Source organism: Arvicola amphibius, chromosome 6 (genome assembly GCF_903992535.2).
Source record: "Arvicola amphibius chromosome 6, mArvAmp1.2, whole genome shotgun sequence".
Lineage (NCBI taxonomy): Eukaryota > Metazoa > Chordata > Mammalia > Rodentia > Cricetidae > Arvicola > Arvicola amphibius.
In genome coordinates this window covers 135,030,400-135,053,814 of record NC_052052.2, presented here as the reverse complement: position 1 = coordinate 135,053,814, position 23,415 = coordinate 135,030,400, and the positions used below count along the sequence as shown (strand labels likewise).

The 23,415-nt window shown below is 42.8% G+C and overlaps 1 protein-coding gene across 1 annotated transcript in view; it reads left to right on the top strand.

Moving 5' to 3' along the window:
- Positions 1-23,415, top strand: part of F13a1 (coagulation factor XIII A chain) — a 154,924-nt gene that overhangs the window by 3,148 nt on the left and 128,361 nt on the right. Inside the window, exon 3 of the mRNA XM_038334077.1 lies at positions 12,503-12,691. Within this exon, the coding sequence (XP_038190005.1) occupies positions 12,503-12,691 (189 nt within the window). The remainder of the gene's footprint in view (positions 1-12,502; positions 12,692-23,415) is intronic.

The window sequence follows — 23,415 nt, the reverse complement described above, 5'->3', positions numbered from 1 at the left end:
ACACCAAGCTCTCCCATGGGTCACCTGGGGATATTCAACCTTCTTGTAAAATTCCCCTCTGGCAGAGAAGGCACTGTACTCCTGAAAGGAGTACCTTGGCTCCAGCAGAAGTCAGACATAGGAAAAGAAAGAGGAAGGGGCTCAGACACCCATACCAGGAATCATGAGAACACATGGATCTCCGGGCAGGTGGTAAAGAGCCCAAAGAATATCCCTGGTACAGGAAGCAGAAAACCCAGCTGTCCATCCCAGAACGAGTCATCTAAGTCCCCAAGCCTTAATTTTCTCATCGGCAAAATAGAAGCCACGTGCAGGGTGTTCCTAAGGACTGGACAGATATTGCCCGTGGCAGCATCTGGCCCACCACACAGGACAAGTGATGGCTGGTGAGATAGCATGTACAGAGAATCCTTCCCCATCAGTTCAGGACATCACCTGTGGAGAACCTAAGAAAATCATAAATCTGAACCAAATGTTGCCAATGACATATAAAATTCACCAGACCACCTGAATGGTCAATTGATTATTTTTTTCCTCTTATACCTGAGATAATTGGTTTTCTGTACATCTACCTTTGGAAGCAGAGATGGGGAATATTTCACCTATTTTGAAAAAGCAGTCTTTATTTGCTATGTAATCATGTGTCCACAGCCCACTTGACCCATGAGTTGTTCCCACACAACCCTTACAGAGGAAAGTGAGGGGCCAGAGACCAGAGGCTGATCTGAATGGATGAAAACAGCCAGTCACAAACTGAGTGACTCAGCATCCCTAATCACTATAACTTATTAATGACATATTTCAGCATCCATATTTCAGTATGTTTTGTTCAGGGTTTTTCACTGTATGCTGTGAGGATGGAGCCTCTGAATCAAGATTCATAGCAGGGTAATGTCAAGAGAGCTGGACAGGGGAAAATATATCAGCGGACATACTCTCTGAATCAGGCTATTACTCTGCGGAGTTTGAATTTCTGTTTGTCTAAAATCACAGAGAGTTTGACACTAAATATATCAAGCCCTCCCACCTCCACCCCACTCCCAAATCATCTTAGTAAAGGGAATTATGAATGCCCGAGAAGGCAATAAGGCTCTTGCCCTGGTTCACGTAGTCATCTTGCAGTTCACCCAGTGGCCACTAGTGGACCCCGGGAGCACTGCTGCCCTCTGACTTCAGAGTTACAGAGCCCCATGTCCAATTCTCTATTTCCACTACTAGTCCTCAACAGTAACTTTTCATTTTGAAAGCTGCCCTTGTGAAACTAATTGAGCAGATCAGAGAAACCAGGAGAGGAAAAGAAAGGAAATGTCTGGCTCTTCGTTTTAACTAGCCGCTTAGCCATGAATACTGACAGTTACTGGGAAGTATTCATGAATATCCGGAATACCCAGAATGTGGCTAATGTGTGTATATAACAAACTTTCACCATAGCTGGAAATAGTTGATTAAGAACCATTTTATGAGAGTGAAGCATGCCATATTCCCAACCACTTGAAAGCCTGAGGTAAGAGGATCGCTTCAAGGCCAGCCTTGGCAACATAGCAAGCACCCTTCTCAAAATATTATTTTAGTAAAGTTAAAAAAAAAAACTACATCAGACTGTACAAACTTATGTAAGCTTCCCCAAATACATTCTATAGTATTTAAGAAAAACAGATATATTTGAGATTTTAACGGGACCTCAGAGGTAGGACTAAGCTGTAGACATGTCTGATGTTATCACATACTTTTAGAGATCCTTTGTGTTCCCTGTGTGTCCCAAACAGAAAATTATCATGAATATATGTTCATATTACTTAGAATGACATACATTTTTTTGTGTGTGTGTGTACACTGTGGGTGTACATGGAAGCTAGAGATTAATGTTGGCTGTCATCCTTGATTACTTTCCCTTATGTATTGGGACTGGGTTTCTCATGAACCTAGCTCTTAGGTTTGGCTAGTCTAGAAAGCCAGCTTGCTCTAGAGATCCTCTGCCTCCACCTCTGAAGTCAGGGCTAGGATCCAAACTCTGGTCCTCATCCTTGTGTAGCAAGTATTTTTACCGGCTGAGCCATCATCCCAGTCCCATAGTGGCATCAGTTTCTAAAAGACTGTTCTACACATTCAGTTGTGTTTCTGCAAAATTTCTCCATAGCCTTCCAGAGTCCCATGACCCAAGAGGAAGAAATAGTCTGCTATGAACAGAGAGGCCATTTGTAGCAGTTATTAGAATATCTACATGGCACATCTATTGTGTTGGGGTCAAACAAGGAAGTAAGAATGGCCTGGTGAACATTCAATTAGAGGCAGATCCAGCAGTTTTTAGTATAGTGGGGTTTGAGTGTTTTCCTAAGAATTGATTCCTTCCCATAATTCTTTGTCAGAACTAAACCAATCTTTCAATCAGTTAGCAATCAACTTCTCCTTGGTGCCAAGAAGACTCTTTTGTTCAGGGTTATTGAAAGAATAAGAGAGGCATTCATTATGTGATGAATAAATGAAGTTATGAAGTGAAGTTCATTACTCACCCAGTTCAAAGAAAATAGATATGCTGTCATTTACATGTTAGGAGAGATGCCCAGAGTGTGTCTGAGAACAAGAAGAGGAAGTCAGTCTCTAACTTCAAGTGGCTTTCATTCTAAAAAGAAAAAGAAAAGGAAAAAATCACTGCAATTCAGTCTAATAAAGACTAATTGAAATTTTGGTAAATTGCAGTAAAGCAATTAGAGAAAGAGAGATAGGTCTTGTGGCATGGTGGAGCAGGGAAGAAGATGAGGAAGGCTTCTGGATAACAGAGGCATCTCAGCTGGGTCTTGTAAGATGACAAAGAATGTTTCAGATATGCTGGGCATGGCAGGAGAGACTTCTAATTCTAGCACTTGGGACATGGCAGTAGAAGGATAAGCCAAGATCATCCTCAGCTACGTGATGAGTTCAAGGCTAATCTCTGTGACTAGGAGACTCTCTCAATAAAATCTAAACTAAAAGGAATATAAACAAGGGCCAGCTTTGTAATTCTGGTGCATTGAAGGCTGGGATCTCAAGTTTTCGAGTAGTCTGTACTATATACAGATGATGTAGACCCCATGTCAAATGAAGAAAGAGTGATGAAGTAGAGAGATGATTTCCTGGATGAGAAAGCTTGATGTGCAATTATGAGGACCAGATCCTAATACCCACATTCTTAATGAGGCATCATGCACAGTCCTCTAGCCCCAGGTCTTGTGGTGAGAGAAGATGAGGATGGCTGAGTGTGTCTGCTGTCAAACTAACTGAGAAAACTCAAATCTCAAGCTCAAGGAGAAACCCTGCCTTAAAGAAATACATATAAAATGATTGAGGATGGCGCCCAAATCCCAAATCCTTCTCTGACCTTCAAATACGTGTCCAGACAAGCATACCACCCAACACACACACACACACACACACACACACACACACACACACACACACCACCTGGTAGGCAGAGAAGAAATAAGACCCTTTTAAAAGTTGAAGGAAGAGAGCAAGAATATATAGAAAATTATTTTAAGACAGACAGCATATACTTACTGGTGAGAGTTAGCTACAGGACAGAGAAAAGATAAGCCTTAAAAACTTGGCAGGGGTCACATTACAGTAAGCGTTAAAGATCCTACTGTCTTTCTATTCCTCTGAACACAGGGGACTTGCTGTGGATTCTTATTTATAGTTTATAAGAGTAATTTTCATAGCAAAGAGAAAATTGAGTGGAGATATTCCAGGCTAGAGGAAATGTAGACCAAGAAACGTTTAGCCTCTGGAGAAGGTGTGAGTCTCATTTCTCTTGTTCTGGGATTTCTGAAGCATTTTGGGCTGTAGGACTTCTTAGTAGCAACCATTTAAATAATAACTGCAGAAGACAAATGTCTTTAATTGTTCTAATTATACTTTCTCCTCCTGAGTCACCAAGAGATGTGTGAGAAAAAGCCTTCCTGTGGCTCTTCCTGTCATAAACAGACCTGCTTCCTCATGCATAGCATGAACGCCTATAGCTTAGTAATAATGTTACCAAAGATTCCAGGGCAAACTCAGCTCACCAGGGAATTCCTAGAATATGAACCTAAACATTTAACTTATTTCAAGATTCCCTCTGTGACAGGTATAATCATTCTCAGAAGAATATTTTTGCAACCCGGGGAGAAGATAATCCACTTTTTTCATATTAGGGAGAGAGTAGGAGGGCAGGGAGGGAGCTGACGCTTGGGGAGGAGAGACTTTCTTCCTTTCCTTAACAGCCCATTTTCTCATGTGTTTGGAATTAGATGAAATTGTGTTAGGTAGACTTTTTGAAAGCTGTCACTTTGAAAGGGCAAGCTGCCAAGTTTCTAGCCATAATAGAACTTTAAATAAAGAAGAAGCAGTGACTTCCCAGTGTTCTCTTTTCTAGGAGCTGGGCTTGGACAGGAAGATGTGAATTCACTTGCTGCTTGTGCTGAGTGAGGCTTGAACAATGACAAAGCTCTTTCTATCTAAGTTAGGTCTTGTTAGACCAACAGACAAAGCGCCACCCATCCACCAGCTTAAGAGATGTTTTCTGTGTACCATACACTTGGAGAGAGGGCCCTGGTAGGCAAATGAGCACTAGAATGCCTTATGGCATTTTTTGTTTGTTTGTTTGTTTTTTCGAGACAGGGTTTCCCTGTAGTTTCTAGAGCCTGTCCTGGAACTAGCTCTTGTAGACCAGGCTGGCCTCGAACTCAGAGCTTATGGCATTTTTATACCTCTGCTCATGTTTCACGGTAACCAACTGCAGAGTCCTTGCTATAACCACGCACTGTAAGAACCAGATTCTGTTCCTGGTGTGCTTTGTGTGTAACCACCCATGGTCAACCAGACAAATGTCATTCATTTGGTGGCACTGGAGACCATGCCTCCTTTCCCATCGCTAACTCTCTGTACTGTGATTTGAATGTAGTTTGTTCCCGAAGGTTCATATGCTAAAACTTGGTCTCAGTGTGGTGAACTGACAGGCAGGGCCTAGTGGAAGGTCCTTGTGTCACTGGGAGTGTGCCCTTGGAAGAGATTAAGGTCCTTCTTATGGGACCCTGAGCTAGTAGTTCTCATGAAGGTGGGTTTTTTATAAAAGATAGAGCCTGACCATACAGCACTCTCTGCAGGCCTGGCCATGATATCTCTTCTTCTCTGCCAGCTTCTGCCTTTAAGATGCCGTGTGCCATAAACCATGAGGTATTGTTCACGTCCCTCACTAGAGCCAGAATATGGGGTTTAACTGTCCATCTCCAACCACCCGTCTTTCTCTTCTCTTCCCCTCCTCTCCCCTCCCCTCCCCTCCCCTCCCTCTCCCTCCCCTCCCTTCTCCCCTCCCCTCCTCTCCTCTTTTCTTCTCGTCTCTTCCTCTATTCCTTCTTCCCTCTCTACCTATCAATAAGTAAATCCTTTCTTTATAAAAACCCAGCTTCAGATATTGCTTGACAGTAATGAAAAACAGATTAGAATACCCAATGGGTCCATTGACCAATTAGAAAATTACTCTGAGGAAAGGCAACGTGACGGTCCTTTCTATTTTGAAAGAATAAGCCGCCAGTTTTATTTTTCCATGCATCTTTCACTTTTGTCTGGCATCTCAAACTTGATTGCTTTGTTTGAAATCTTTTACCTATCAGAGTAACTTTTAATCTTCTACACCTCAACCAAGTTTAATTTTTGTGTCCTTTTTTTTCCAAGTTTCACTTTTTAAATAAAATGTTTTCTTAGTTCAGATTGTTTTAAAGTATAATCTTAAAAAATTAAATGGGATTTTTTTTTCATTATCTTTGCCCTGGTTTCTCCTCACTTAGAATGAAGTGTTTTCCTCTGAATTTTTCTCTTCTTTTCCAAAGGCACTGGCTTATTAGGGTGATGTTGTAATAAAAAAAAATCAAGATACTTAAAACATGATTTTTGAGAGTTCAGTGCTTAAAATTTAATATCCGCAATAGCAGAGCAGTAGGCATAAACACATACACATATGTACACATATGCCAACACCAGGTATGTGCATGTACCTTAGTGTCATGTACTTTGTAGATGTGTGAGCAACTGAGTAAGTGTGCAGCTTAGGGGGCAATATCCTGGTTCCTGGTCTTCCATTCTCACCCTTCCTCCTTAGAGACTGAGTGTCCCACTAATCTTGGAACGTACTGTTTGTTTACAAGACTGGTGGAAAACAAACCCCAGCCATGCCCTTGCCTCTGTCCTCCACAGTTCGAGGGTCACAGGAGTGTAGGACACCCAGATCTCAAGTGGGCGCTATGGATCCGAACTCAGATCCTCCTGCTTGCACAGCAAACGCTCCTTACCCATCTCCTAGGCCCTATATATTGTTTCCGAAACAAACGGTATGTTTGTTTTCACTAAGAAAAAAAATCCCAAGAAACCATAAGGCGTGTGTGTGTGTGTGTGTGTGTGTGTGTGTGTGTGTGTGTGTGTGTGTGTGTCTTGTCTGTCTTTCTTAGGCTTGACACTCTAACTTTCAATAGCACCTTTACTTACCCTTTGTTCCAAACAGCATGAAGACGTGGTGGTCTTCTCCAATGGGAAACTAAAGTTCTAACACAGAGGCCTTGGTAATCTCCAATCTTCTTTTCCAATAAGCCATGCGGCCCTCAAAATTACTTGTCTAGAGAGTAAACTGCCTGGTAAATGATATTTAAAGAACTGATATGTTTGCTTCAGTGGTTAATGAAATAATTCTTTTTTATTTTTATTAAAAATTTCCGCCTCCTCCCCTCCTCCCAGAAATAATTCTTTTTAAATGAAAAAAAAAAAAAAACCAGCAAGACCCAAATGTCTAGATATGAGATTTATCTGAGTGAAAAGCAGCAAGCCTTCTGAGACATGCCTCACATACTTTCCCAGGCATGAATGATAGCTAGACAACCAAGCTGTAGTCTTTCCCTCGAGGAGTTTCCAGTTCTGTAGGTGGTATCACCTGTGTAAAGGGGAAATAAAGTTGTTAATGGTGGTCTGGGCCTTCTTTTTAGAAAGAGAAATATATTATTCTAAGACTAGAGTGGGGAATGACTTGTCTACCTGTAGAATCTTCAAAACAAAGCAGACGGGTCTGGAAAGACAAGGGATGGGAACCTTGCTGTTTCTGGGGCAGGTGCTTTGAGGGTCTATTGGATCCTGGGAACATTCTTACAGGGTCCCTCACCTGCCCTCCCAGACACTGATTTCCAACTTTGGAATCCCAGGGACTGCTCAGCTCTCAGAAGCTACTGCTACACCTACTGACTTCTGAGTGATAAGCCTCTGCCAGGACCCCAGATAGAGCAACTCCTTCCATTTTCTCTCATTGCAACTACACTCTGAAGTTTAGGAAGCTTATGCAACTTGTCCAAGGTCATAAAGATATATGTGGCAGATGTAAGGGGTCCCAACAGCCTGACTCCAAATCCTATGTCCTTAACCCATTAAGCTGTTAAAAGTAAGAAAAGGGTAGCTCCAAAAAAAAAAAAAATCCAGTAAAAAATCCTTTTTAAGATTTTGCTTTTAATTTCGTCTCTCTGCCCACCATACCCCCCCCCGTGTGTGTGTGTGTGTGTGTGTGTGTGTGTGTGTGTGTGTGTGTAAGTTCAGTGTCTGTAGAGTCTACAAGAAGGTATCGGATCCCATAAAGCTGGAATTAATGCGGTCATGAGCTGCCCACTGTGGTGTATGAGCTGGACGTGTGTGCTCTGCAAACTTAACCAGAGAGCCACATCTTTAGAACCTTCAATGGATGCTGAGGTCTCCCAACCACAGAGAAGCGAAGCAGCTCCATACATATTATGCAAAAATATTAATATCTGAAATGAAATTTTGCCATGGCCACTTCCGACCAGAGACCACTGCTCTGCCAGGAGTTTTGCCATGCACAGCACCGGTGCTCCAGCAAAGAACCTTTGGTAAGGCCAGAACTTCCCAAATCACCAAGCTCTCTGTCTTCAGTATCTACTAATATTACTCAGAGCTAGCACTGTACTGAACAATGTTTTTCTGACCTCACTCAGGATTGCTAGATGCCATGTTCTCCAGGCTGGGACGTGAGGTAGAAAGCTTGGAGGATACTCATCTCTAGGTTTATATAGATAAGGCTCCTTGAAAAGCCAAGGCATTAGCGCTAATAAACTTTCTTTCTTTGGGGGCAATTGATCATGAGGGAGGTAGGGTAGTGTATATGGAGGGAAAAAGGGGAGTACCTTAGGACCTATAGACTCATGCCCTACAGGGAGACTGATCTCAGTACATTCTTTACCCCAGAATGGGCAGCTGTTCCCTAACTGGCCTTCCAGATATCAAGACTGATACCATCCCAACTCTTCTCCACTCTGTCTCCAGAAGTGGTTTAAACTTCTGTGTATGAACTTAATCATTATGTGAGTTTACTGCTCTGGGTTTTAACTGGATCCTCAAAACAAAGTCTAAACCCCTGAACAAGGCTGATGAGTGTGGAAAGGAACGGCGGGGCTGTGTCCCACCACCCGGCTAGCTTTGCCCAAAATAATTACACGGAAACTGTATTCTTTTAAACACTGCCTGGCCCATTAGATTCAGCCTCTTATTGGCTAATTCTCACATCTTCCTTTAACCCATATTTAGTAATCTGTGTAGCACCACGAGGTGTGGCTTACCAGGAGAGATCTTAACCTGCATCCATCTCGGAGAGGAGAAGCATGGCGACTCCTTATGGCGACTGCCTGAAGCGTCTGCCCACTCCTTCTTCCCACAATTCTATTCTGTCTACTCCGCCTACCTAATTTTCTGTCTCTTAAAGGGCCAAGGCAGTTTTTTATTAATATGAAAGTAACACATAGACACTTCTCCATCAGATGAGGCTTGCGGGATCTCCTGGCCTTGCGCTCTCATTGTGCTCCTCAACTACCCCAGCCCGCTTACTGTTTTCCAACTTCTCTTGTGGTCATTACCCTCTTGCCTGAACCATTCTCCTTGCCTGATGCATTCTTCCCCAGCTGTCCTCGTCAACATTGAGGATCAACTTGACAGAGCCTAGAATCACCTGAAAAGGGAGTCTCAGTTGCATATTTACCCTTACCAGATTGATCTTCAAGTATGGCTATAAGGCAGTGAGGAGGCAATTGCCTAATCAATACTTGTATTCATGGCTTGGGAGGCAACACAAAATAGCACACAATGGAAATCGGACTGTAGTGAATTGTAAATGTACTGAAAGGCACACTGAAGGTCCAAAATGATTGTAACGGTACGCAACAATGGAGCAATTCTACAAGCAGAAATGTAATATGAATTCATGCAAGGCCTCAAAATGGAGCCACAAACTAAAAAACAGTTGCATAAAAATATAGCCGAATAGCTGCCCAGGTAAGAGATCTTTGGGTGTCTGGGCTAAATTGCTATCCACTATTGATAAAAAAGACATCTGAATGTGTTTTAAGGATTTTACTTCAGCAGATGCTTAATGTAAAAAATCCCTAGTAAGATATTAGTCTCCAATGATGCCTGAGATGAAGAAACCAAAATGTGCTTTATTTTACAAGATTCATTAATGGTCTCATTGTAGTTTACTAGAAAAAACTATAGCCAGAATAATGTATTTTAGTCAAGGGAAAACTCTTCACAAGAGAAATTAACAAAATAAAATCTACTATGAAACAGAGGAATCCATAAAATTCTGGAAGTGATTACTTTAAAAAGGGGTAAAATATTGAGGTGGTGTTACTCAGAGGGTGTCTCCGAGTGGTCTTTAAATTCCAGTGTACCAGACAGAGACTTGTTGTGGATCTGTGTGGAAGTCCAGAGACAGGATGTGTGAAAATCCACAGGGAAGCAGACATTAGGCCATCTTGAAAACAGTAGAGTTGTTTAAGGGTAGACCATATGTCCCTCCTGATAGTGAATTTCCTGTTTAGCCAAAGATCAGAATCTTTGCATAGAGATAGCTCATTCATATCTAGAACATCTACCCAAGATGCCTTTGTCTCTGGGATTCAGTGAGGTTGTAATATTGGGGCATTCCTTCCAACCCTATTCATAAATGGAGAACTGATGGACCCATTTTGAGATTTTGGATTGATGATGATGAAAATTAAAAGACATTTTAATCCTGTTAAGAAAGAGGATTTGTGTGTGTGTGTGTGTGTGTGTGTGTGTGTGTGTGTATGAGAGAGAGAGAACAGAGAGAGAGAAAGAGTCAGGGTGAGGGTTGTATACTAGCTTATATGTGTGCTCTGTATGTGCTCACACATTGATGCATGTGTATATGTGCACGTGGAGACCAGAGGTCAACATCCAGCATCATCTTGAATCATTAACCACCTTAGTTTTTGAGACAGAGTCTCTCAATGAACCTGGAGCTAGACTGCCTTGCCATCAAGCCTTGGGGCTATGTCTGTGTCCTCTCCTCCAGCCCTGTAATTATAAAAGCTTGATGTTGTCACCTGGCTTTTAATGGGAACTGACAATCTAAATTCAGGTTTTCATGCTTGTACTTTACCCAGTGAGGTGTTTCTGCAGCCAAATACTAAAAGGCATAACCTTCAACAGTTGTGTATTTCCAGCTCATTCTTAGGTTGCTGTAACATTGGAATTGTGGCTTTAATAAAGCCATAGAAGTTAGAAGAAAAGACACCATGGAAAAAAGAGGCTCCAAAATTATACATCTGTAGCTTCCAGTTTAAAGGAAAAAGTGCTTTTGAGGAGCCCCCTGTATGTTGACAAGTCTTCAGGTTGAGGCAAAAATAAAATAATGTGTTGCACTTCACTTGCCTAACGGCACAGTCAGAGGATCCCATGAAGTTCCCCACCACATTGAGTGGCTCCATCTGAGTTCATGAGCCACTGCAGCTTGATGGTCCCACTCTGCACCAAGTATAGTGCCAGGCCCACCTGCAATAGCTCAGTCTTCATAGAAACATTCCAGGTAACAATATTCTCAATTGAAAATGGGGATAACTCAAATCTACAAGTGCTGTGGGACAACAGTCTTGTATTGTTTTAATAGAATGCTGATTGGCCAAGTAGCCAGGCAGGAAGTATAGGCAGGGCAATGAGAACAGGAGAATTCTGGGAAGAGGAAAGGGTCAGTTTGTAGTCATAATCCAGACACAGAGGAAGCAAGATAAGAATGCCTCACTGATAAAAGGTACCACGCCATATGGCTAACACAGACAAGAATTATGGGTTAATGAAGGGTATAAGATGTTCATAAGGAACCTGAGCTCATAGGCCAACCAGTTTATAACTACTGTAGGTCTCTGTATGTTTCTTTGGGACTGAGCAGCTGTGGGACTGGGCAGGACAGAAACCTCTGTAAACATAGAAGGAAATTCTTTCTATACATGGAATTTTGAGACTCAAGTTTCAAACTCAGTTTTACCTAAACTTTAACTTTATCTAGAGTGTTTCAGAGAGTGCCAAGCTTAAATCTGAGGGAATGTAGGGTGTCTCTAAACATAACAGTAAAGCATGCATCAAGTAGTCAGGCAGCTTGGAAAAGAGAGGCCAGGCTACCTGACTCAGTATCCCCTACCTGGAACTCCAAACATATGTACAGAAAGCAGTTCCCCACTCAATCTCCTAAACTACAGTGTAAATATTTCTGCCTTCAATGTGGTGTTCATACACATAACAGAATGAAGACAGGGCAAGAGGGGAGCTCGCCCTTGTCCAGGGCTGGCATGTATTACACTCTCTGCATGTTCCTCTCACTCAAGGAATCTTGTGTCACCATCATATGTGTAAGCCTCTGCGGGACTTCGTAACCTGACACATGAGCCTGCAAAATAAGTGGATGTATGCAAAACTACACAAGTAGCAAACATGTAGTTGACATGTATACTCATGACTCCAAAAGGCAAGAAAGCCATGGAAGTTTTGACATCAAAAAGACAAGAGTCTGACACCTAGATGGCTCATCTAGGAGCCAAGGAAGTGTGAGTCTGGCTCTGCCCAGGCCAGTGGACATGATCACATGTTGTCACAGAAAAGCTGCTTTTCTTTCTAGAGAATAGTTCCCCTCCCCGTCTCTGCCTTTGAGGAATCAGATCTACTTTTAGAATTATAGTCGGAGGACATCTGACCCTTCCTGGGGTGGGAGAAGAAGCTTGGATTAATGGTTAGCTTTTTGCCTTTGAGGCTTTGTCAGATTTGATCCCTCCTTTTTGAAAGATGGGGCAATTGAAGTGGCAATGTCACACAGGGAGGCATATTCATGGTGGGAAAGACCTGACTTAAAACCCAGCATGAGATGGAAGGCTTGAACTCTGACCCTCGCTTCTCTGTTTCTAGATCTATAAACTAGGTAGCTGTCTCTCCCAACGTGAGTATTCTGTGCTCTGAAATGAGCTCACAGGTGGAGAGAGGTTAAAAAAATATCTGTCTTCCAAAACAAGAGGCTGATTCTCAAATCTGCTGCTCCTCCCTCCTTTTGCAATTTCATTCAGCTCACCTTCTTCTAGAAAAATAGCCTTGATTACTGAGAGTATATTTAGGTCAAATATTTTTAATGGTTTTCTTATTTTGCTTTCTGCATGGACAGATTACCTGACTGTCACAGCTGTTCACCTGTTCAAAGAGAGATGGGACAGCAACAAGATTGATCATCACACAGACAAATATGACAACGACAAGCTGATTGTCCGTAGAGGGCAGACTTTCTACATACAGATTGACTTCAATCGTCCATATGTCCCCAGGCAGGATCACTTCAGAGTGGAATATGTCATTGGTGAGTGCTGTCTGCCCTAACTATGATACCAGGGATCACATTGCAGAGAGAGGTGGGAACTGGTATGATTATACTCTCTCCTAGTCCTATATTTAAGACTGGTTGAAGGAATGGCCAAATTGGTCAAACATCAATCATTTGCAAAACCTAGCATATAAGATGTTTAGTGTAAAAAGTCATTCAACTCTTTTGTTTTTTACTCAAAGAATTTTGGCATCCTACTGTTGTGGCTTAACTTTAGAGTTGTTTAATTGGTTTCACGTGCTGGGAGCATTTGCAAACCTTAGCCAGCTGGTCTTCACATTCGGGGCTCCACAGTTAGATCTGTAAGAAGATAGTCTCCAGTGGTCCATGAGAAAAGGATGATTCACAAAAATCCACAGGCCACTTTGTACTCTGTTCTTGAAGACTGACGCTGTACATTAGGTTCAGGAAAGTATTATTTAGCTCTGCTTGGTCTATTGGTTCTCAAATTAACTTGGTTCTGCTTCCCTTTTACAAAGTCACTAGTATTTGACATGTTTAAGTAAACGTTCATTGGGCATTTATGAATATTAAAGAAACACAGGGACAGAAAAACAAGAGTATTCCAGGTAAGGGAATATGCTCACATGATCACTCACATGAGCTAAAGGGGAAAGCCAGGAAATCCTGGCTTTTCTTTTCCTGCTGCAGGAAAGTTTATCCCCTAAACAGCAGTTTAAGTGGAAAAGAGTCTAAAACTTCAGTTACTAATCAGAACTAAGACAGACATGCCTTCTATTTCCATTTGTTTATTAAACAACCAAAAGGAAGCATTGCTGTATGGATTGCAAAAGGAAATAATGCTAGAGGGATGTCTTCTACAAACCATGGTGAATAAGAGCTAAAACTGCATATTTTTGATGGTGTTATGAGATAATATTTAAATGATTCCTTTTCAGGTATTTAAGCAAGATGGTCCCAGATGAACTTAATGTGTTCTGGTTTTCTAGGGAGAAGGTGTCGGGAAAGTCCTGGGGAGAGTTGGGCCTTTCCTCTGGTCAGGACTTTGCAAGCTTTTGTTTGACAACTGCAGTCATTAGCTGTGGGCTGACACAGCCAGCTGGAGCATTAGGTGGGAAGTGCTAACGAATTTGAAGATGTGGGTGTGGCTTTTCTCTCTCACTCCACCTCAGCCTGCAGCAATGCTAAAACGTGAAAGCTGGAACAGAGCATGAATTGTGGCTTTGCTAACCCGTGGCTGCAGCTGGGGCTGGGGAGCAGCTGGTGGTGTTAATTTGCTGTTACTTTAGCACATCCCCCCTCCTTCATATCTAGTTGAGAGAGAGAGAGAGAAAAAAAATCATCCCTTTTAAAAATCACTAATGGATACTGTTGTGACAGTCCCACACATGTATGTACCACGCTGTGGTGACACTGCCACACATGTATGTACCATGCTGCTATGACATTGCCACACATGTGTATACCATGTTGTTGTGACATTGTCACACATGTATATACCATGCTGTTGTGACATTATCACACATGTATGTACCATGCTGTTGTGACATTGCCTCACATGTATTACCATGATGTGAGTTTAAAAGAGGGAATTCATATTCTGGCCCATGACTCAGCCATATCGTTCAGACTCCTTGTCTCTGCTAACTTTGAGCCCATAACGGAACAGAATGTGTGGAGGAGGTGGCAGTTCAATTCTCCTATTGTGGACAGCAGAGAGACAAGGAACTGAAGCCAGCTGTAAACTTTGATGATAAGCCTCTAGTGCTCTACTCCCTCCAACCAGAACCCACCTTCCCACCTTTCCAGAACCCCTCAAAGTAATACCACCACCTAGAGATCAATATATGAGCCCCTGGGGACATTGCAGATTCAAGCTATAATACCAGGTGTCTTCAGAGGATGTGGCTAGATTTCTGTGCATGTTTGTTAACCTGTGAACACACAGGAGCAGCCCTTCATAACAGTACCACTAGGGTAAGTCATTTATGATTACAGTCATCAAGCGCCCAAGCATTTCCAAGTGAAATATTCTACACATCTTTAGCCCTGCAATGCATCAAAATGTTGCCAGCAACACTTCAATGTCCTATTTCTTTCATTTCTTGGGTAGCCGTTGTTAAAAGTCAACAGAGTATCAGGGACTGGGTTGGGAATGACATAGAGAAGTCTCATTCATGACTTGTTCCATGTGTTTGTGGAGTATCAAGACTGGAGGAGAGACGCTCAGAGGACAGAGGATGAGAGAGCCTGGATGAGCACCATAAACAATGGAGTAATGGGATTCAAGAAATATTCAGGAGGCACAGTGTACAAGCCGGGTGTGAGGCAAGAGAAAGAATGAATCAGGGGTAACTCTCGTGTTCTTTTGGCTGTGATGACCAAGCCAGGGCAGGAGAGAAAGCTGTGAGTGTGGGAAGTGATGATGGTGGTGGTGATTCTCATTGGTGACTCACTGGCAGGGGGCACATCAGTGCCGGATGCTGTGTGTTTTCCATTTGCTTCTTCCAGCACCATTCTGGATTTTGCACTATGCCCACCTCTTTTCAGACGATATTAAGATGAAATGATTCATCAAATAAGCCCAGGTTGAGCCCAAAAAGTACTGCGGCTGCTCTTTGGAGCTCTTGAATGACTTTGGTGGCTACATGTTCAAAGACAACCTGAGGATGAAGCATAGGAGTAGTGTTTGGGTTGGACAGAAAAAAGAAATGGAATAGCATACACATCTGGTTAGACAAGTTCACTCAGCAAAAATCAATACTGTAAGCGTGGACAGGGGCTCGAATCCTGGGGGAAAACCACTTTAAAGAAGATGCCAGAAACTAGAATCCTTGAGGAGGAAGCAAAGGCCAAAGTAAGGATCTGAAAGCAGGAGAAACTCAGATAGGGCACGAAGACTAAGAGAGCTAAGTACCTTAAGGGGACAAGAGCAACCAAGGCTAGAATTTCCCACTGGGCTCAAAGGTTAGGGAGACACTGATTATCTGGCTGACAGAAGCAGTTGTGAAGATCTGAAGGTAAATGTGGTGAGAGGTCATAGGTGTGTCAAAAGCAGGAACACAAAATCCCAATGGTAACTAGAGACAAGAATTAAAGGGAGGGCATTTTGGCTTGGGATTTGTTTCAGGACTGGGGGACTTAAATGCAGTAGGCAGATGGAAATGAACAGCCAAGGAAAAGGCCCAAAGGGTCAGAGAAGCCTTGGGTTCCTGGAGGAGAAGCCTAGAGCCCGAGGGAGTGAGAGTAGAACAAAGGGTCTACTGTGCTCAGATGATGCAGGGGAAGGTGAGGCAGAGTGTGATTGCTTTAAGTAGAGATGTGAGCTTAACTAGCCCTGGGATCATGACTCAGGTTAGTCAAAGCCAGAGGAGGTGGAATGCCCTGCATGGGCTTAGGAAAGCAAGGGACCCTTATATCAATGTGTCAGTCCATTTTCCATCGCTCAAATAAAATGCCCAAGGCTAGAAACTTTGTAAATAAAAAAAAACAACATCAGGCTGATTGTTCAACATCTGGTGAGGGACCTGTTCATTGTATCCCATCACTGGAGAACGGCATCATGGACGGAGCGTAAGCAAGAGAGAGGGATCACAGGGAAGAAAGAAAGCTAGAGGCAGAAAAAGATCAGACTCCTCTATTAGAACAGCCCACTCTCTCAGACCTAACTTCCCCTGCAAAACCAGCATCCACACTTTCAAGACCAAGTCCTCAAGAACCTAATCAGCTGGCACTAAGCACTTGGCAATAGTTCTCCCTCACTCTGACGGCTCTCATACCGAGGACCAAGCTTCCGGCACACATTCTTTGGGAAACACATCAACACCTTATTTAAATCATTACAGTCTGAGAGCCAAATCTTTTAGGACCTTGTGCCCCTTTTTATATTTTTTTAATAGTTGAGAAATTCCAGATAAAATTATCACGCGGATGTGTGCTTTTCACACATATAACGTAGTTTCTCTGCGGAGAAATTTCCTGCCCCACGTCTCATAGAGAAATAAGTCAGAGGCTATGTTGTGTCTACACTTTCTGATTCCTTTCGCCGAAAGGGGGTTATTTCGACATTTCGGAGGAGCACTTCTGCAGGGTGTCACCTCAAATCTTTGCCCCTGTGGGTTTCCGCACTGACAACAGGCATGCTCACTTCTAAGCATCCGTGTGAAGCAACTAATAATGGCATCTGAGAAACTAGGACAGTGTTTCCCAGGCTGCCTTCCCTGTGAACAACTGTCAGGAGGTGCTCGCAGGGAAGAATAAGAAGCGCTGTGGTCAAAGGCGTTTGGCTCACGCTGTGCTTGTGTCTCTTCACCACCGTATACATCTGCGTCTTAGAGGCTCCTCGCGGCATGCAGTCAAAACACAGATCTCCTTTAGTGGGGTGTTTACTAAAACTATCTTACTGTAAATGCTATCCTAGTCTGTTTTTAACTGCTAGAGTACCCTTTAATAAAATGCAGAACTCACCCTAGGAAGTGCAAAGCTCCAGCTGGCTGTTACCTTTGTTCCGCAGAGCACTGATCAGGGTGGATGCTGCCACTTGAGTGAATTTGGAGTTATGTGGTCTAGGCTTAATATAAAATCCCTTTTTTACTATGTGACCATTTAAGATTTTGTGCCAGCATTACAATATATGTCAAGTTGGCATTCATAGCCAACAACTTTGTTTTCAAAAATGGTTTTGACCCAGATGGTGGTGGCGTATGCCTTTTGTCCCAGCACTTGGGAAGCAGAGGCAGGTAGATCTCTGTGAGTTTGAGGCCAGCCTGGTCTACAAAGTGATTTCCAGGACAGCCAGAGCTACACAGAGAAACCCTGTCTTGAAAAATAAAAAAAAAAAAAATAGATTTTTAAATATCCTCATTTAGTTACATTTTTTATCATTTATACTTTTGTTTGGCTTCTTTTACTGTTATGCTCATTTTTTTTTAATTCAGAGTACACTTAGTTGACGCTTACTGAACACTTTGCATGAGAAAGTACCAGGCTGGTGTCAGGACAGGAAGAACCCTCTGTCTTCCCAGGGAATATGGTCAAAGGGACATTCTGAACAGTAAGATGTTCACTCCTGCCTTTGGGGAGTCCCATGGTCAGGAGGACAGTGTGAGAAGTAGGGTGTTTAGCTGGCTTCTGCCTCCAGGGGCTGATCCATAGTCAGTGGGACAGCCTGACAGGTAGAGGTGGAACCTGGGGCCAGCTTCTTGGGCAAGCTATTTGCAGCTATTTTGAAAGCAGTATCTCACTGAGCACAGCTCGGGGAATCCTCCTGGAGGCTTTTGAAGATGGGTCTGAAATGGGTGGTAGTAGCATCTATTTTGGGACAAAGGCCAAGAAGGTCAGTAGGACATGAAAACTGGAACATACAGGTTGTTTTGTACCACTTGTCAGCAGTTTCGATGTTCCATAAATAACCGGAAGCCCGTAGATGGGCTGTAGGTCAACTGCTTAGGAGCTCTGAAGCCAAGAGCCGTAGCTCACTCCTAAAATCCTGGCACTCAAGGGATGGAGGCAGGGGGATTGCTGAAAGTTTGAGGCCAGCTTAGACGAGAGTGGGACCCAGTTAAATAAAGAATAAGGCGCTGCTTTCTGCGCAGCTTTGGGGCCTGAGCTCACCGGAGTGATGAGGGAGTGCAGGAAGGACAGACACGTGTGCAGAAAAGCTGGAGTCACGTGGGCTGGGCTCGCCCTGATGGAGGCCACCAACTGCAAAACTCAGGAAAACTCGGCATGCTTGTTGTATGTCTGAGTTGAGGAGTTAGTTTTATTGTAGACAGCTGAATGAGGAGGTGAGTTCACCTAATCTCGGCAGGAGGGCTCTATAGGGAGGCCAACACAGTAGGGCAAATTGATCCTGGACTACAACATCCAAACTTAAGGTAAAAATAAATCTTTTTTCTTTATAAGTTAATTCTCTCAGATGTTCTGTTACACACTATGAAGCTAACTGAACCAACCGATTCTGGATTAAAGAATGCATTTATATAAAATGCCCTTTCATGCTAGAAGCAAAACTGCAAACAACAAAACTCAAAGCAGGAAGGGTGATGATAATCAACACTGAAATCTGGGAACTCAGTAACTTATTTGAAGATGTGGGCAAATGATTTGTATAGGCATTTCTCAAAAGAAGAGATATAAATGGTCAACAGATATTGAAAATATATTCTCCCTCCCTAATTACCAACACAATGTGATTTAAAACCACACTGAGATGTCTGTCACCTTTTAGAATGGCAATTATCAAAAAGTTGATCAATGACTAGTTTCGGTGAGGATACCGAGAGAAGGGAATCCTTGTAAATTGTTGGTTGGGATATAAACTACATTGTGGAAAACAGAATGGCCATTACTCACAAAAGTAAAAACATAGCTATCTGACCCATGGACCCCACTTTAAGTCTTTACTCCCAAGTTAAAATAAACATGCTAAAGAAAAGTGTGCACTTATGTGTACTTTTTAACATTATTCATGGTGGCTAAGGTAAGAAACCCACACAAGTGCTCATCAATAAACAGGGTGCATGTATACAATGAGATGCTATTATACTCTCTTCTTTGTAATGACATAGGTAGAACTGGACATTCTTCTAAGTGAGATAATCCTGTCACAGAAGACCAAATAATGTCCTTCCACATACAGCTTGAATATTTCATAAGAAATTTCTATTTTTAGTTATGTGTACATGTATGTGTGGGTACAAGAAGAGGCCAGAAGGGCTTGTTGGAAGCTTTGATACTGGAGTTGTAGGTGGTCACGAACCATCTAAAATAGGTGGTAGTAGTCACACTCATGTCCTTTGAGAGAGCAGTAAGTACCTTTAATCACTGGGCTGTCTCTCCAGTCCCCACATGTTGAATATTAAAGGTCAGTTTCATAGAAGCAGAGAGTGGGAGGGTCATTTACAGAGGCTAGAGGTTGGCAGTGGGTGCGAGGAGAGGGAAGGTGTTGATCAGGGAGGGCAATTTCTGCTAGATGGGAGGAGGAGGGTGTGGTGACCAGCTGCATGGCATGGGGACCACAATTAATATTGTGCATGTTTCAAAGATGCTGAAATACTAGATTCTTGATGTTTTCATCCCCCAAAAGATAAATTGACAAAGTGGTGCCTATTTAGTTAGCTTGATCAGTTTTTCCTATGATGCATATATGTAGATCAAAATGTCACATTGTGTCCTTCCAAATATCCACAATTACTATTTATCGATTAAAAAGAAACACACACACACACACACACACACACACACTAAAACACCTTCAAAAGGCAAGTGCAAGGTAATGCTATCTTGTCTTTTCTCTCTTGGTGACAAAGACAAGAATCCCTGAGTCTCTACACATAAATACCCAGTATATTTATGTATATTCCTGCTGCTGATGCTATATTCAAGTAGGAACCCTGACAACCCACAGGCCAACTTCTTCCTGGAATGATTTGGCTTCCATCCTAGTTTGAGTGATGGAGGCTGTCTGAGGCTGAAGTAGGAGGGACCAGGGTCCACGTCTTAGTACCTGAGGCCTCATTGCACGCCTCCTCGCCCTCCTTAGGAAGAGATGGAAATAGCTGTGCACACCTTTGACTGTCGTCATCACCTCTTGCTATCTCAGACCCTTTCCAGCTCCTTCCACCCCTTTCTGTAATGCATCACACATTATCTCTCTCTTATTTTTACCCTTGTAAACAAGCATACACACACACACACACACACACACACAAAGCATACATGTCTAGAAACACAAGTTTCTAAGCAAAGTGAAGGTTCCCAGGCGAACAGTAACCAGCATATTTTACATCCCACGAGCTGCATAGAACATGCAGGAAAAGAACTATGAAATTTGGGATGAGATCTCCCCATCCCTCTTATTTCTCCCCTCTCCTTTCTGGCCCTCTCATCTGACCTTACCCTTGCCTCTCCCTCCATCTGTAAGCACAGGTCCCCTACACTTCCAGATTAATAAGCTTGGCTCATTAGTATCCACACGCAGAATTGAAACCACTTGGTTAGAAACCTGTAATCTGAACTGAGGCGTGATGCAGTGCGGGTACTGCTCGATGTTCCCTATAACTCTAAGGAGTCACCAGTATGAAGTGAGGGGTGAGAAAAGTGGGGGGAAATACCTAATGAAAACTAATGTGCCGACCATCACACCTTGCTCTTACGGCTCCCATCTAAAAGGAAGCATTGTGTAAGTGGAAAGGAAACTCACTAAAGAAAGGCACTAAGTGGACTAATTATTCATCACCCTTGCCCTCTGGTTCCTCCCTAAGCGTGCTGCAAGGATTGATGGGAGACAACCAGAAGCTCTTTCAACTGTTTAGTGATAGTTGCTTGCTAATAAGGTGACCCAATTACCAGGCTTATTCTGAATATTGCAAGTGCATAGGAAGCTGCATCTCCACGGCATTTCTTACAGGAGGATAACCCACATAAAGTGGCATTATAGTAGCAGCCAGACAGGCTGCATCAAGATGAGCTATAAATAGCCTGGCACGTCTTCGGCTAGCCTCACCTAAGATTTCAGTCTTCATTTCTTGAACCTTTCTTGAATTTCCTCCTATTTCTGTCTCTCCACTCTTACCTGTTCTCTCTCTCTCCCCCTCTCCCTCTCCCCCCCTCCCTCTCTCTCTCTCTCTCTCTCTCTCTCTCTCTCTCTCTCTCTCTCTCTCTCTCTCTCTGTCTTTCTCTCCCTCCCCCCTCTCTCTCACACACACACGTCCCAGGCATAAATGGTTATGAATTTATTCACTGATTAGGGGAGGAATGGTTGCTGCATGATGATGGGTCTAACTCTTCTGTGTATTTACAATGATTTCTTTAGCTTCAGGGAATCCAGGATCAGGGCTCTGGACCTGTACTGCTGACTCTGACTGAACCCTATCTTGACTGCTATTTTATTTACTGTGCTAAAGGTTTAATCCAGGGCTTTGTGCACACGAAGCAAGCACTGTTTGTGTTCCATCCCCAGTCCCTTGCTTGACTGATTGTTAATTTCTTTGCTAAACTACTAGAGAGCTTGTGAGGGCTCCTTCAGTCTCCTGAATCTACTTATCATCTATGACTGATTACCAGCCTTTATAAGATCACCTCTAACGTCTAGTTCAGTGAATTTGTATGTCACAAAGCCTACTGTATCCTGAATCCTGACATCCTATAGTGTGGTGCGTGCGTGTCTGTGTGTGTGTGTGTGTGTGTGTGTGTGTGTGTGTGTGTGTGGTGTCATTTAGCTCAATTGAAATGAATTTACCTTTAATTGACAGGTAAGATTTCCTAGGGTTCAGGATAATAATTTGGTACATGTACGCATTATTGATGATCAACTTTATACAAAGAGCACCTGTCTTCTACACATTTCTTTGTAATGAGACCATCCAAACCCCCTCTCCTACCAATTTTTTTTCACAATACAGTGTTGTTGGCTCTAACACAAAAGCCACTGCACCTATTTATCTGTATCATTTTTCCCTTTAAGTAGTCTCCTTATTCCTCCTTTCCTCACCTCTCCCCAGTCCCCAGGAACCAGGATTATACTCTCTACTTCTGTGAGCTTAGCTTTTTGTATTTTACATGAGTAACCTCATGCCCCGTCTGTATTTCTATATCTCGATCAGTTATTTAATACTGTGAATCTGAGCCCATTGGTGTTTCCAGAAATGCCGGAGTTTTACTCTTTTATTACTAAACAGTATTCCATTTTGCATGTGAATGATTCTAGCTTTCCCTCCCTAGGGAACCTGGCTGTTGTGAACAATGCTGAAATAAATACAGAGAAGTAGACAATTGTTTTGCATACTGATTCCTTGTCCTCGGGTGCACACCTAGTGTCCCAAACCTTTCTCCAGAGCCTGTCACAGTTAGAGTAATAGGAATTCTGCAGTTAGTCAAGAGTTAGTGGACAGGCAGGCAATCTGGAAGGAGAAGGCAGGCAAGAACTGAAGAGCAAAATCTTAGAGAAGGCAGGTGGGTCTTAAGAAGAAACTTAAGAAATTGGGAGCATTTCCAGGGTAAGAGCCATGACTGCCTCTAGGTGGAAAGGGGGCTGTTCACGGACATCCAAGGGCTTGTTCTCCAGTTGCTCATCAGCTTCTAATGTAAGGGAATTCCTTCATGGACTAACGCTCCTGGCTATATGCAGAGCTTGGGCACCACTCACTCTTCAGGCACAAAGATGGAAGTCAATCCTGAGGAGCCCGTGAGGCCTGGGCATCATAATGGAGCCAGTCTGCTGTCCTTACTGGGTTGGTAACTGGCTTCCTGCTTCTTGGTGATTGGCTGGGACATCTGGATTCTCCACACAGGTAAAGATGGAGAATCCATATTATCCTGCCAACCTAGAAAGATCATAGTTTCATACTTGGAGCTGTGAAACAAAACATACTTTTAAAAATAGAGATTTCTGGAAGAGAAAGCAAAATGATAATATTATGCATTCTAATAAAACCGAGTATTTAATCTCAAGCCTTCATTTGAATGGAAATTGGAGAATTATGTTCATGAGTCATATAGCTTGAGCAGCTATTGTCATCTGCCTAGCTCTGGTCAGGTAGAGATGCAGCTATTTGCATGATGAAACAGGAAGTACTCCCAGAACAGGAGGGTGAGTTCATCCATCATGACTCTGCTTCTGGATAGAACTCTATCACCAGCAGTTTCTTTAATGGGATGAGCATGCCCGATAGAAGTACCTAATCTTTTTCTGGTGGCCACTGCTCATACATTTACACAAATGGGCATCTTCAGATGAT